The sequence below is a fragment of the Manis javanica genome, chromosome 17 (genome assembly GCF_040802235.1).
Source record: "Manis javanica isolate MJ-LG chromosome 17, MJ_LKY, whole genome shotgun sequence".
Taxonomy (NCBI): Eukaryota; Metazoa; Chordata; class Mammalia; order Pholidota; family Manidae; genus Manis; species Manis javanica.
The window spans coordinates 13,325,089-13,334,384 of NC_133172.1; the positions used below are offsets into that span (position 1 = coordinate 13,325,089).

General features: G+C 56.6%; 2 protein-coding genes across 2 annotated transcripts; both read left to right on the forward strand.

Annotated features, from left to right (window-relative positions):
• The first annotated feature begins 666 nt into the window (after nucleotides 1-666).
• On the forward strand, nucleotides 667-4,534 carry CCNP (cyclin P). Its single transcript, XM_073225657.1, has 7 exons — nucleotides 667-709; nucleotides 790-987; nucleotides 2,318-2,407; nucleotides 2,479-2,634; nucleotides 3,216-3,374; nucleotides 3,464-3,615; nucleotides 4,292-4,534. The coding sequence occupies exons 1-7, from the start codon at nucleotides 704-706 to the stop codon at nucleotides 4,455-4,457; spliced, it is 927 nt and encodes a 308-aa protein (XP_073081758.1). The 5' UTR covers nucleotides 667-703; the 3' UTR covers nucleotides 4,458-4,534.
• Nucleotides 4,535-6,712: 2,178 nt separating this feature from the next.
• Nucleotides 6,713-9,250, forward strand: TTC9B (tetratricopeptide repeat domain 9B). Its single transcript, XM_017649518.3, has 3 exons — nucleotides 6,713-7,345; nucleotides 7,925-8,107; nucleotides 9,034-9,250. Exons 1-3 carry the CDS (start codon nucleotides 6,931-6,933, stop codon nucleotides 9,141-9,143), a joined length of 708 nt encoding a protein of 235 aa, XP_017505007.3. The 5' UTR covers nucleotides 6,713-6,930; the 3' UTR covers nucleotides 9,144-9,250.
• The last annotated feature ends 46 nt before the right edge of the window (nucleotides 9,251-9,296 follow it).

Sequence of the window (9,296 nt, forward strand, 5' to 3'; positions counted from 1 at the left end):
ATGTGCTTGAAGGTGTGTGCTGAGGGGCGGAATGATAGTTCAGGGCACCAAGAGGTTTCCAGCCTGAGGAAGAGGAGAGCCCCAATGGAGCTCTGGGCAGGCAGACTGAGCTGACTCAGGTGTGCACAGGATCCCTCTGGCTGCATGTGGGGAACAGACTCTAGCGGATGGGAACAGGGGAGCAGTGAGGCCACCCCTGCACTTGCGTAGATCAGCTGACCGCTGGCTGCTTGTCCTCAGCGCCACCTGGGCTCCAGGCCCTGAGCTTGGTAAAGGCCACAACCACAGTCATTCGCTCATCTGAATACCCATGGCGTGGAGCACAGGCCTTCTGAAATATTTGTTAACTGATTTATACCTTCCATGTCTTGAGCTTTTACTGTGTTAAGCCCTGTGCTGGACACTGAACAGTCTTATTGGAAACAAATCTCCACTTTATAGCTGTGGAAAGTGAGGCTCAGAGAGACTGCTTTCGGATCACGTGGTAGGCAGCAGCTTGACCACTTGACTCCAGCTGCCTGACTTTACAGGGCTTGAAGAGGGCAGAGGCAGCCTAGGTAGCATTCGCCATCGCCTATGCACCTGCCCAGGCGAGGCATGCTTAGCGCGCACGCGCCCAGGAGTATTTAAACCGTCCGCTGCTTGTCCTTGGCTTCAGCTGGAGGAGGTAGGCACTGGGCTCGCCCCTCAAGCCACCTTGAGGATGCTGGTGAGATGCAGGAGCCCGGGGCCCACCTCGCGGCAGGTGCCCCTCTGCAAGCGCCGACCTCTAGCCCTTCTCCCTTGCAGAGTCCGAATGCGTCCCGCGACCCCGAGCTTCGGAGCGCCCCAGCCCCCGACGGCGTCCCTGCGGACACGAGCGCCCCCCAAGGACGGCCGGAGAGGCCCCTGGGGCCGCGCGCGCCGCCGGGGCTGGAGGAGGCGCTAAGCGCGCTCGGGCTGGAGGGAGAGCGCGAGTACGCCGGAGACATCTTCGCCGAAGTCATGGTGAGCGGAGCCTGGCGGGAGCCCTGGGCCGGAGTCGCCCGCAGCCCTAGAGGGCCCCGGAGAGGGTCGGGTCAGACCAGCCAAAGCTGACCCGCCCACCAGCACCTACCCAACAAGCAGCCCCGGGCTGCCGCCGAGCTGCCTGGCTCTTAGCTCTTCCCGCTGACTTCCCAGCACCGGCGCCCCAACTCTTGGCTTGTTCTTTCTCACGCTCTTCCCGCGTAGCCAGGCTGTGTGCAGCCCCTCCTTTGGCATTTCATAGCCGCTCGTATTTGTCCCTCATATCTCTTCGTTTAACAAATATTTAGAGATTTATTAAATGTTTTTGAGCATGATCTAGGCATTAGGGATTCCGTGAGGAACATCAGCAGTCTGTCCTTGTGGGGAGATAAGCAAATGTAGGCGATTATTTCTGAAGGGCCACAAAGACGCCGTAGTCCCCGCATATCTGTATGAGACACACACTGTTTGGAAAAACACTGAAGGGATTAATTTATTTTATGAACTTCTGTGAGCATCTCTCCCGGACCAGGGCCTGTGTTAGGAACTGACATACAGCTGTGATCTGGACAGAAATTCCTGCCCTGTGATGCTGGCAGCTTAGTAGGGCAGCTAGACAAACACACAAGGAAATATCAGCTCACTCCAGACTGCAAATGCTAGGAGGAAAATAAGTGCTGAGGTGGAGGGATGGGATGCAGGGGGAAGTGCAGAAAAAAGGAACTCTGAGCTGAGACCTGAATGAGGAGTCGGCAATGCAGAGACATGGGAAAGCCCAATTCAAGTGGAGCGAACAGGCCGAGAGTGCAAAGGCCCTGAGGTCAGAATGAGCTTGACAATCTAGGGCCAAAAGGCTGTGGTAGCTGTGGGTGGTGCAGAAAGAGGGGGTGTCCAAGCAGGGGCTGGGCCTGAGGGTCTGAGAGGAATTAAGACTGTCCTGAGGGCACTGGAAGCCATGGGGAAGGTTTTAAACAGGGGAGTTTCCTGGCCAGATTTGTACTTAAGACCCTTCTGGGTGCTCTAAGGAGGATGGATTGAGGGCTGGTGGCCAAAAGTGGAGTGTGGGAATCGGGGAGATGACTCGGGAGGTCCCATGGCCATGGAGGCTACAGACTGTGGAGGTGGACAGGGAGGAGTCGAGGACAAAGTTCAAGGCTCTAGATGGGGATTCGAAAGAGGAGCGCGTTTCAAGGAGAGACTCGAGGCCGGTTTGGGTGCGGCACTCGTGCGACTTCCCACTGGCAACGATGCTGCTGCACCCAGGGCTGGAGCTCAGGAGATAAGCCGAGGCACAGGTGTGGGGATTGAGGCCATCCCTGCCCAACCCCAGGTGTGCGGCACGCTGCCTCGGAGGGCCCTGCCCCGCACTGTGACGCCGGAGATGCGGGCACTGGTGGTGGACTGGCTGGTCCAGGTGCACGTACGTACCCGGGAGGGGGCATGGCTAGGCCGGCTTGCCGCCTAGAGGTGGTCATCCGTGGCCTTCCCCAGGAGTACCTGGGCCTGGCAGGGGACACCCTCTACCTGGCCGTGCACTTGCTTGATGCCTACCTGCGCGCAGGCCGAGTGCGCCTACACCGCCTGCAGCTGCTGGGCGTGGCCTGCCTGTTCGTGGCCTGCAAAATGGAAGAATGCGTGCTTCCGGAGGTACTTCGGGATGGGGATTGTGGGAGTGGAGCCTTTCCTCACCGCCTCACAGATTAAAAGCCCTACTGTGTGCCAAGCTAGCCGTTTACCTACTCGTGGAATCCTAGCATATCTGTATGAAGTAGGGGTTACCAATGTGTCCCTTTAACAGAGGAAGAGACTGAGGCACAGAAAAAGGAAGATATTAGCCCAAAGTCCAGCAGCTGGGACTTGGACTCAAGTCTTGAATATTTACAGTCCTTAACATGCATAATTAGGACTACGTGCCTAATCAGAATTGCCTGGGAGGTAGGGATAACATCTCCATTTTAAGAATGAGGTTCGGGATTCTCAAGGGAGCTTCAGCGAATTCCCATATCACACAGGGAATAATTAGTAGGGTTTGAACTCGAACCCAGCCAGGTCTGTCTGACTCTGAAGCCGATGCTCTCCATGACTTCCATACAACAAATCAAAGGCCCCATTTTACAGAGCAGAAAATGAGATTCAGAGCGGTGACTGAACCCATCCCAGGCGCTCCAGGACAGGGAGTAACGGTGGGGGATCCAAGGCTCCCCGACCTCTTTCTCCCTCATCCGCAGCCCGCCTCCCTCTGCCTCCTGGGAGCTGGCTCCTTTTCCAGAGCCGAGCTTCTGCGGGCAGAGCGCCGCATCCTGAGCCGTTTGGATTTCCGGTTGCACCACCCGGGCCCGCTGCTTTGCCTCGGGCTACTCGCTGCCCTGGCCCGGAGCAGCCCCCAGGTGCGCGGGGTAGGAGAAGGGCACGCGGGGATAGGGGTATGGCCTGCACGGGATAGGGTAGTGGCCTGATTGGCCCGCAGCTCTGGCAGGTGATGCTACTTGCCACCTACTTCCTGGAGCTGTCTCTGCTGGAGGCCGAGGCCGCAGGATGGGAGCCTGGCCGTCGCGCAGCTGCGGCGCTAAGCCTGGCGCAACGCATGCTCGACGGGACGGGCTCCGGGCCCAAGCCGGCGCTTTACAGGTATGGCCTGGGGGCGGGTGGTGTTGGTGGTGTCTCTGTGGCTCAGCGACCTACCTTCCTGGTCACTGTCTTTACAGACTCAGAGAATGAAAGATAGTTATAGGTGGCAGGTGGGGGGCACCTAAACGATTTTTCTGGGTGTGAGAGAATGGTGTATATCTGTCTAGTCTCGGAGTTTCTGAGAATGGAGTGTTTGTCCAGATTTGGGGACCCTTAACCTTGGCCAGGGTGGAAGATAGGATCTCCTGAGGCTCGGAAGATGCTCTGCGTTCCCGGGTTGAGGAGTCGGCCAGCCTCGAATCTCCTTCCAAGGAATGGCGTCTTCCTTTAGCGGCTAGAGGCGCCCTCGCCCCCAACCTCCTTAACCATGCCACTGGGTGGCAGGTGCTTCCTCTTCCAGCCCGAGCGCCCGGGGTAGAGCTGGATGTCTGCCCATCCTCGGCCCCACACCTTCCCTCCCCGTGGTTCTGGCTCTTCCCTGGCCGCGCCCTGCGGGGAGAATCGAGGGTCGGCCCCTATTCGGCGCCCTCCAGTCACTCACTCTCTAGAGAGCCCCTGAGCGGTCCTCGGGGCCCCAAGTAAACATGTCTTCCCAGCCTCCGGTCCCCAGCTCCGAGGACAGGTCGTCTCCACGCTACCCCTGCCCCGCCTCAGTTTCCCCGTCTCCACGCCGCAGCCCAGCGGAGTTGGGCCAGCTGGAGCCGTGCATGGTCCGCGCCGCGCTCCGAGGCCCGGCGCCCGGCCGCGCCGCCATCTTCCTCAAGTACGCGCGGCCCCAGCGCCAGGGCACCAGCCTCGCCGCCGCCCGCCTGCTCCGCCGCCCCCAGCCCGGGCCTCCTTGAGCCCCGAGGCCAGATCAAAAAAGATTCCGTTTGTGTGTCCCTTTACCACTTCAATAAAAGAGTTTCTTTTATTCCGAGCGCTCCCTGTCCTCATTGGTCGGGGAGTTCGGCCCCTCTCTCACTTTTGATTGGCCACTTTCTGGGTCTCTCATCCTTCCGATTGGATGTTCTCACCCGTAAATTGCTGCTGGGCTTTGCAATGTAAAATATGGACTGCTCCGCTAGGGGGCACCGGCGGGCTTCCGCGAGCGCTGCTCAGCCAAATAAAACCGAGAACAGCGTAAACGCTTGTGGGAGGTAGATGGTCAGAGATGCTGAAAGGAAAGTGCACTGCAAACTGAATGACTCTCGGTCTCATGGTTGGGAATAAACTAGGAGGGATGGGGACTGTGGGAATCTGTGAGAATGCCTGCCCCAGTCATGAGGAATGCTACCTTAGTGTTACCAGATGTTCAGATTTTGTTCAAGTGAAGCTGAAAATTTGCAATTCCATAAATATCTCTGCTTGTATATGTTGGCAGCTAATTCAATACTTTAAAGATGGTTGCACACATCACGCATGTTGGCCTTGGAGGTTCATCAGTTTGCGATAGTACCTGTTTTTGACAGCAAGTGTTCCATAAATGGGATCTGATATACTTAACCTCTGAAATGCCACAGTGTCAACAGGTATAATTATGGCACCAACCTTACAGAGGTGTAATGAGGATGTGAGTTAATATATGAGAGCTTAGGACAGTGCCTGACACCTAGTAGGTGCTGTGAAAGTGGTACCGCTGTGTTCTAGAAGGACTGTGGGTTAGGTATAGTTGTCCCACTGATACTGAGCCCCTGGCACCTAACCATTTAGCAGGTGCTCAGAAAATATTTGTAATGAATCAATAGGTCTCCACATCTTTAATGAAAACAAAACAAAACACCTGAAGTGCAGAAAGGTGACCTCATTGCTCTGGAATTCAGACTCAGGAATATTAGACTCTTGACCAAACTTGGGTTTGGGGGTTCAGAGAAGAGGGAGTTCCTGCCCCTGAGATGTTCAAAGTTGGAAGACCAGGGATGGCAGAGCAAAGTACTAGGAGAGAGAGAAGCAGATGCTGCTGTTGGAATGGAAGGTGCTGTGTTCAGGTTTGGGCCTGTCCAGTGGGACTTGCCATGAGATCTCCACAGGGAGAATGTGCAGTGGGAGGCGGAGGGGAGGGTCAAAATACAGTCTTGGTGTCTGGGTCTAAGGCCCAAGCTAGGGTCTTGTGGGGATGGGCTGGGGTGAGGTAATACATAAAGTTATTCATTCGATCATTCATTCAACAGCTATATATGGATGCTGACTCAGAGCCAGGCACTTACGATCAGTACCTCCTAGTCTCATGGATGATAAGAAACACAAGTTGTTGGTTGTCCATTACTGTGCCGGATCTACATCATATAATTCAGTCCTTACAACTGCTTTGCAGTGAGTTCACTTGTTATCCCCATACTACACAGGAGGGCAAGGCAGAGGAAAATCTAAATTCCCACCACTTAGTAAAGCAGCTAAGGAAGGTTGAATACAACCACCTCATTCATCTTCAGTTTTTCTCTCAAAAGCCTCTCACATGTTTCTTTTCTGTATATTGTTTTATTATCATGCTGCTCACTCTGAGCTGTCACTCAACTGTTTTCCACTGTCCTACCCAGTGAGCTTAATGAGGGCAAGAAGTAGAGGCAGGTGCCTCTTCATAGCCTGTGGTACCTCCCCCATCCTGGCCTTGATCCCTCTGCATGCGCCTCCCCCATCCTGCCCCAACCACTTTGCCTGAACTTCCCAGGCTCTCCTGCTCTGGTCACTAGTCTGTCTCTCCACTGGACTAGTGGCCCAGTCCCTAGGGTAGGGTCTGAGGCTCTCTCAGTCCCTGCTGTGTCCCAGCATCATCCAGCCCAGAGGCAGGCAGAGAAAAGGTATCAGTGAATATTTGTTGCAGAGATAAAGGAATAAGTTTCAAAGTTGCTATTATGGTCCCTTGTTACCGAGGAGGATACAGAGTTCCAGACAGTTTAGCTTATTTGTCCAAGCCACACAACCAATGAGAAGATAAGCAGGGAATTGAATCTGGGCAGCCTGAGTCCACAGTTTGTGTTCTTATCATGAGAATGCCTAATGGGCTGGAAACCAGCTTTCCATGAAGTTATTGTCTTCCTGCTCTTTGCCCTAGACTTGTTAATTTCCTTCTAGAAAGCTTTGGGAGATTTGGGCATGGGGAGGAGAGCAGGCAGGAGGGTGGTGAGGACAACAGGAGTGGGAGGAAGGGAGAGGACGGCTGGGTAACTAGGACTGGGGCTGATTTTAAGGAGAGTGGGAAAGTCTTGAGGGGTTTCTCTAAACCCATAGGGGGAGCCGGAATCGGCTGCCGGAGGTGCGGGGGCGGAGAAAGGGTGGGGACCGGCCCCGTGGGGGGCGATGCGGTAGCTGCAGCGGCGGCCGCAGGAGTTTCCCACAATGCAGCGCGGCGCGCTGTCCCCGGTGCTGATGCTCAGCGCTGCCCCGGAGCCTCCGCCGCGCCCGCCTCCTGTCCTCTCCCCTCCGGGTCCGGGCCCCTGCCATGGCTCGGCCCGACCCGGTCCTGCCTCAGAGCCGTCGGGAGGCCTGGGGGCGGCGCTCGACAGCAGCTTGCGGGCCGCTGTCGCGTTCAAGGCGGAGGGCCAGCGCTGCTACCGAGAGAAGAAGTTCCGGGAAGCCATCGGCAAGTATCATCGGGCACTGCTGCAGCTGAAGGCGGCGCAGGGAGCCCGCCCTGGGGGCCTGCCCGCCCCCGCCCCTGGGCCCGCCAGCAGCCCGGGGCCAGCCCGCCTCAGTGAGGAGCAGCGGCGCCTGGTGGAGAACACGGAGGTGGAATGTTATGACTCTCTCACGGGTACGAGCCGTCATGGGGCACAGAGGGAGCGTATGTGAGAGGAGTGGGAGTGAGAGGCAATCATGCAGCCTTGTGTGTGTGTGTGTGGGGGGGTGCTGGAGGCTTGAAGGGGGATAGACCTCTGGGCTGGGGTCTTAGGGGTTAGACCTCAGACCTTATCCAGGAGAGGCATCAAGGGTGTAAGGCAACACAGGGCTGGAAGGAGCTGGGATGCAGGAAATGGGCTCTGGACTGCCACCTGAGAACCTAGGGTGAGAAACACTTACCCTGGATGAGCCATTCAAGACCCCATCCCTCACTTGAAATTGCCCTTGGTACCCTCCTCTACGGAAACCTCCCTTAGTTACCCATAAGAGCTTGTCTGTGTTTTTCGCGCCCTCTAGCGGCGGCGCAGATTGATTCTATTCTAATTGGTCAGAAGATTGGAGGCCTCTGGTAGCCGGAGCAATCCCTTAGGCCCGGTTCAGCTGAGGGAAAGGGTGGGGGTTCCGTGCAGCCTGAAGGCCGGGCTCCTCGCGGTCAAGTGAGGGCTGTAGGGTGCCGCCAGGCTCTGAGAGAACCGCCCCGGTGCCCCCGCAGCCTGTCTGCTGCAGTCGGAGCTGGTGAACTATGAGCGGGTTCGCGAGTACTGCCTCAAGGTGCTGGAGAAGCAGCAGGGCAACTTCAAGGCCACCTACCGCGCCGGCATTGCCTTCTACCACCTGGGTGACTATGCGCGCGCGCTGCGCTATCTGCAGGAAGCCCGCAGCCGGGAGCCCACAGGTGAGGGGCCGGCAGGAGCAGGGAAAGGGGCTAGAGCAAACAATGAAACGAGGGAAGGGCAGGGCAGAGCTGCTTGGAGGGAGTGCTGTACAACCCCCTCACCCCCACCCGACGTTGCCCTCTCCACCCACCTACTCCTTACACACCCACGCAGCTGCTCACTCACCATTCACCCGCCAAACATTTCCTCACCCATTGGTCTCTGACATTCACCCAGCCACCTCATCTATTCAGTCATTGATTTATCTGCTCACCTACTCAGCCACTGTCCTATCCACTCACCCTCCCCCATCTCCACTACCACCCCCACCAAACTCATTCATCCACTCACCAACCCATTCACACCCTTACCTATTCCTTCACCTGTCCCCCCACCCACGACATATTGGGCACATGTTGGGATGCAGACTCCAGGGAAGGCAATGCCAGGCAATGTGTGGTGGGGAGGGGAGTTCAAGGTTTCTTCCTTGTGCTCTAAGAGAGAGCCTAGGAGTGAGTGAGCGAGTGAGTGAGTGAGTGAGTGAGTGAGTGTGTGTGTGTGTGTGTGTGTGCATGCTGTTTTGTAATAGCCAATGACCAGGGGTTGAGGGAGCAGAGGCAAGATTCATTTTCCTGGTAAGTGGTTTGGGGAGAACGGATTCCTTGAAGATGTCGGTGGAGGCTGAGTAGAGGTGTGACAGGGGTCTCTGAGCAGAGGCATTCCTGGCAGAGGGCATAGCAAATACAAAAGAATGGAAGTGTGAGATGCCCCTGCTCTGTTTGTTGTGGCTGGGGCTTTGAGGGAAGGGCTCTGGCAATATTGGCTGTGTGTGGGAGCCGTTGAAGGCTGGGGACAGCGAGGTGTGGGCCAAGGTGGTGCAGATACTACCTACCACCTGATACCACCCCTGGACACGCAGATAATGCCTTGCCCACCTCCCCTGCAGACACCAATGTCCTACGCTACATCCAGCTGACTCAGCTGAAGATGAACCGTTGCAGCCTCCAGCGGGAAGACAGTGGGGCCGGGGCTGGGACTCGGGATGTCGTTGGCTGAGGCCGACCTAGGGGAACTGTCCCTAGCCCCCCTTCACAATGTAACTTCCCTGACTAATGCTCACTGGTAAAGCACTTGTCACTGGTGACCAAAGCTTCTTTGTGTGGTGTTCTTGTGGGACCATGGGAGGGGACAAGGCCTGGGCTTCACTTT

Bases quoted from the DNA above. Each gene is read 5' to 3' on its own strand.
- CCNP (XM_073225657.1), top strand. The intron at 2,408-2,478 runs GTACGTACCCGG...GGCCTTCCCCAG, and splicing joins ACTGGCTGGTCCAGGTGCAC to GAGTACCTGGGCCTGGCAGG. The intron at 3,375-3,463 runs GTGCGCGGGGTA...CAGCTCTGGCAG, and splicing joins TGGCCCGGAGCAGCCCCCAG to GTGATGCTACTTGCCACCTA.
- TTC9B (XM_017649518.3), top strand. From the start codon at position 6,931: ATGCAGCGCGGCGCGCTGTCCCCGGTGCTGATGCTCAGCGCTGCCCCG. The intron at 7,346-7,924 runs GTACGAGCCGTC...GTGCCCCCGCAG, and splicing joins ATGTTATGACTCTCTCACGG to CCTGTCTGCTGCAGTCGGAG. The intron at 8,108-9,033 runs GTGAGGGGCCGG...CCTCCCCTGCAG, and splicing joins CCGCAGCCGGGAGCCCACAG to ACACCAATGTCCTACGCTAC.